We start from the raw sequence: 4,781 nt of genomic DNA, 5'->3' as shown, positions 1-4,781 counted from the left end.
AGGTGAATGCATAAAATGAGTTAATTTGTTCTCATTAATACACAAACAATTTAACTAGAGCTAGGGATGACAAAACAGATTCGACCTGTAGTACATACATGTTTTGCGCACATTTTTTTTTAAGATACTTGTTAATTTGCTTAAATTCACCGGAATCTCATTAAATAGATTATTATATTTCATCTCAATTTTATTATCCACCTCTCTCTATCTAGCATCACTTTATTCTGTTGAAATTCGATACTTTGCTGTTGTTTCAGAGAACGAGGACTCAAAGAGAGAGAAACTCACACACACTCTCTCTCACACACAAAGAGACACACTTGTTCAAAGTTGAAAGTTAAAAACCATCTCTCTCTTTCTTTATTTCTTTCTTTCTTTGCCTGTCACAATGTCTTGTTCCAGGACTACTTCACAATCTCACCTCATTTCCAACCATTATTAATTCCTCACTTTCTTTCTTACTCACTTCCTAGCCACCCTCTCTCAAATCACACTCACAACAACATCTTCTCAATTAACACAAACTAGTAACTCTAACATACTTGACTAGCTGCTGCATGAAGTGGAACAAAATTAACAATGAATGATGTGTATACAAACAAAACCAAGGTTTTTACTTCTTCTTCTTCTTCTCTAACAAACATCTACTACAATTTTTCTACTTTTTGAAATTCAACATTTTTACTCTTTTTCTGTGTTTGGTTTTACTTAATGAAGCTCTCATGGTCAAAGAGAATGGTCAGAAAATTCTTCAATATCAAATGCAAAACTCAAGAAGACACTACTACTCATCCCAGGGAGGCTTTTGCTTCTAGAGGTTTCTATCTTTTTTCACATTCTATATGCAATTTTCAAAGGAAATGTTTCATTTCTTTGATTCTATCTATTAGGGAATTAAACCTAGTTTGGTTTTCATGTTCAGGAGGTCATGGATTAGAATTCAGAAGCAGAAGTAGTTTATCTGAGAGAGAGCCATGCACAATCAAGAAGAGTAAAACAGGTACATACACACACACTTTACCAATTTTGAAATTCATTATTTTCTTTTTTAAATGATGAAATTGATTACTACAAAATCTTTATAATTATAACCCTTAATTGTAATGTACAGAGAAATTTAGCAGGAGTTCGGATCATGTTAGGAGAGCGAGAATGAACCTTGACCATCCTAGAATTATAGATGTTCATAACTATAGGTATGTTGTTTCTTTGATTTTGGTAAAATCTTGTTTTTGTTGTGTGTTTAATTTCTCATGAATGGTTTTTTTTCTCTCTTTGAGCAGCGTTTTTGTTGCTACATGGAATGTGGCTGGAAGATCGCCGCCGAGTAATTTGAGTATCAATGATTGGCTTCAAGCCTCGCCGCCTGCAGATATTTATGTACTCGGGTAGGATTTGATTTCTGTTAGCATTTTTTCAAACGAAACACAATATCTGATTGAATCGGCTTATTTGAGTTTATCTACCTACATAAGTACTTCTAAGACTGTTTGAGAAAACTTATGAAAGTAGCTTATGACATGTTAAGTTCTCTAAGATAGGTTGTGAAAGTATCTTTTGTTATAGAAATAGCTTATATGTAAGTATTTATGTGATAAACACTTATGCTATAAATGCTTGATTAAGTTGTTTATCCAAACAAGGCACAGTACTATTTGTACTGACAACATATTTCTATCTTTGGATTGCAGATTTCAAGAGATAGTTCCCTTGAATGCTGGTAATATCTTAGGGGCAGAAGACAATGGCCCTGCTAAAAAATGGCTCGCTCTCATTGGAAATACTTTAAACAACCTTCCTGGTACGAGTGGAGGTAACGGATACTACACGCCTTCTCCAATTCCTCAGCCAGTTGTAGAATTGAATGCAGATTTTGAGGGATCAGCTAGGCAGAACAATTCATCATTCTTCCATCGGAGATCCTTCCAAACAACTTCTAGCAGCTGGGGAATGGACAATGATCCCTCAACCGTGCAACCGCGACTGGACCGAAGATTCAGCGTATGTGATCGTGTGATTTTTGGTAACAGAAAAAGTGATTTTGATCCTAGTTTTAGATGGGGTTATAGGCCTAGTGACTATTCAAGAGCAAGTGACTTCTCTAGAACGAGTGACTATTATTCAAGGACAAGTGACTACTCTCGACCGAGTGACTATTCAAGATGGGGTTCATCTGATGATGACAACGGCCTCGGAGATTCTCCGAGTACAGTCTTGTTTTCGCCAATGTCTTATGGAGGACCTGCTGCCTCTGGCGAAGATGGACATGGCATGCCAGGGCGATCGAAGTACTGTGTTGTTGCAAGTAAGCAAATGGTCGGAATCTTTCTTACCGTTTGGGTAAGAAGTGAATTGAAGGATCATGTTAAAAACATGAAAGTATCATGTGTTGGTAGAGGATTGATGGGTTATCTTGGAAATAAGGTAAGTTTTTAATCAATCATATGATATTATTCATTGTTCTTTCATGAGTGAGAGAGTTATTCTGCTTCTATTGTATTTGTAGGGATCCATCTCAATTAGCATGTCTCTGCATGAAACAAGCTTCTGCTTCATTTGTAGCCATTTAACCTCAGGACAGAAAGAGGGTGATGAACTAAGAAGAAATTCTGATGTAATGGAGATTCTTAAGAAGACAAGGTTTCCGCGCGTTCACGGATCTGACAATGAGAAGTCTCCAGAGACAATCCTTGAGCATGAGTAAGAATTTCTTAATACATCGTCGTCTACTTGTCTAGTCTTATTAGGTAGAATGGATACATTAACAAATTTGAATCGTTCTAATTTTGAATTTGTTTTATCCAGTCGAATCATATGGCTTGGAGATTTAAATTATCGAATAGCCCTCAACTACCGTTCTGCTAAGGCACTTGTCGAGATGCAAAACTGGAGAGCATTGTTGGAAAATGATCAGGTACTTATAACTTTTTCCATCATCTATTTGTCTTTTTTAACTTTCAACTATATGAATGAGTGCTTATGCATGTTGACATTTTTACTGGCAGTTGCGAATAGAGCAAAAGCGAGGTCGCGCATTTTCTGGATGGAAAGAAGGGAAGATCTATTTCCCTCCAACATATAAGTATTCAACAAACTCAGATAGATACGCTGGAGACGATATGCATCCGAAAGAGAAAAGACGAACACCTGCTTGGTAAGATCATCGGACACTTAACCATAACTAATACAAATTTAGCAGTAAAAAAGAGGCTACTTTTGTTGCAATTTCGAAACTTATTATGGCAGTGTAAATATAGGTGTGACCGGATTTTATGGTACGGAGAAGGCCTGCATCAATTATCTTACGTACGCGGAGAATCAAGATTTTCAGACCACAGACCAGTTTATGGCATGTTTTGGGCTGAGGTTGAATCAAATCACGGAAAATTGAAGAAAAGTATTAGCTGTTCGCGATCCAGAATCCAGGTCGAGGAACTTTTGCCATATTCCCACGGATACACCGAGTTAAACTTTTTCTGAGGACTAGATACGAGATACGCGCAGCCTTATTCAAGTAAGCGGGAGTTTATGTTTACTTTTATAGCAACAGTTTATGTTTATTTTTACCTCTGAATTACAAAACTTACAATTTCCATCACTACTATTCAGCAAGCGGGAGTTCCTTTGAACATTCATGACAGAGACAAAGCACTTCCCAAATACCAAGAAAGGTTAACAACTTACATTCATTTTTTTTTCCACTCTTTCATACTTTTTTACTTGCTTCTGCTTTTGGTCACAATCTCTTATCTCTATTGTCTAATTTCAACTTTACCTTTTTCTCTTTTTCATCTCAGGTACTAATATGTAATTTTACTTAACCCTCATGCCTTACCCAACAACAACACATGTTCAGTAGATTCCATCAAACACCAAACATCATCATCATAATGTTGTTAATGTTAACTCTAACTCATGCCAGCTTCATACTTTGATAACCATTTAACAAACACAAAACTTTACATTGTCTCTTCCTGCAACATCATTATTATACAGGTACTTTAATATTCTTCTAACATTAATGTTATGCTACTATTTATTTACCTTAAATTACTCGTGACATATGTTACATATGCACGCTGCACGCATACTCATGATCAATTTTTTTATTACTATTGTTGTGCAGGAGTGTGAAAGAAGATGAAGATATTATTTTATTCATGATTCTTTAATTATTTTTGGAGAATATTCATGATGACTGAATGAAAGTGATGCATTGTCAAAATCATCATTTGAAGGAGTTCTAACTTTTATTATTATTTTTGGTTCTAATGATAAGAAAATGTGAATTTTGATATTTATACTGATTGTAACAGTGATGAAAAAAAAGAAATTGTACAAAAGAAAGAGAATGAAATTTATAGTTAATTAATGATAGAATTTCAGAGGTTGTAGTGGTTCTTTATATGATTAGTGAGTTTACTGATAAAGGTGGTTTTGTCATCATTATAAGTAGCATGCTCTTCTTTTTATTACTGAGTTATTAACAAACTATAGTGACCAAAGTCCAAGATATTCTTTAGTTCAGAAACTCAAACATGTCTTTGAAACATGTGAACTTTTATTCTCTTTTCAATTATTATTATTATTACTCCCTCCGTTCCTTTATAATTGTCATTTTTATGAAAAAAATTTGTTTCTTTTTAAGTGTCACATTTCAAAGTTCAAGAAAGTATTTTTGTTGTTTTGTCAAAATTATCCCTAATCATTATGATAGAGAGAGAGAAAAAGTTAAATAAAATATTAAAAAGTTTAGGGTATTATTGGAAAAAGAATAA

General features: G+C 34.6%; 1 protein-coding gene across 1 annotated transcript; it reads left to right on the top strand.

Annotated features, from left to right (window-relative positions):
- The first annotated feature begins 206 nt into the window (after nt 1-206).
- Nucleotides 207-4,499, top strand: LOC131652568 (type IV inositol polyphosphate 5-phosphatase 7-like). The gene is made up of 13 exons (XM_058922463.1): nt 207-612; nt 721-820; nt 926-1,003; nt 1,115-1,199; nt 1,287-1,391; nt 1,695-2,427; nt 2,510-2,703; nt 2,809-2,917; nt 3,009-3,157; nt 3,261-3,517; nt 3,613-3,674; nt 3,801-3,999; nt 4,130-4,499. The coding sequence occupies exons 1-10, from the start codon at nt 583-585 to the stop codon at nt 3,481-3,483; spliced, it is 1,806 nt and encodes a 601-aa protein (XP_058778446.1). The 5' UTR covers nt 207-582; the 3' UTR covers nt 3,484-3,517; nt 3,613-3,674; nt 3,801-3,999; nt 4,130-4,499.
- The last annotated feature ends 282 nt before the right edge of the window (nt 4,500-4,781 follow it).

This window comes from Vicia villosa, linkage group LG2 (genome assembly GCF_029867415.1).
Source record: "Vicia villosa cultivar HV-30 ecotype Madison, WI linkage group LG2, Vvil1.0, whole genome shotgun sequence".
In the NCBI taxonomy this organism is placed as follows: Eukaryota; Viridiplantae; Streptophyta; class Magnoliopsida; order Fabales; family Fabaceae; genus Vicia; species Vicia villosa.
The sequence above is the reverse complement of the archived record's forward strand: the minus strand, read 5'-3'. Positions and strand labels throughout refer to the sequence as shown.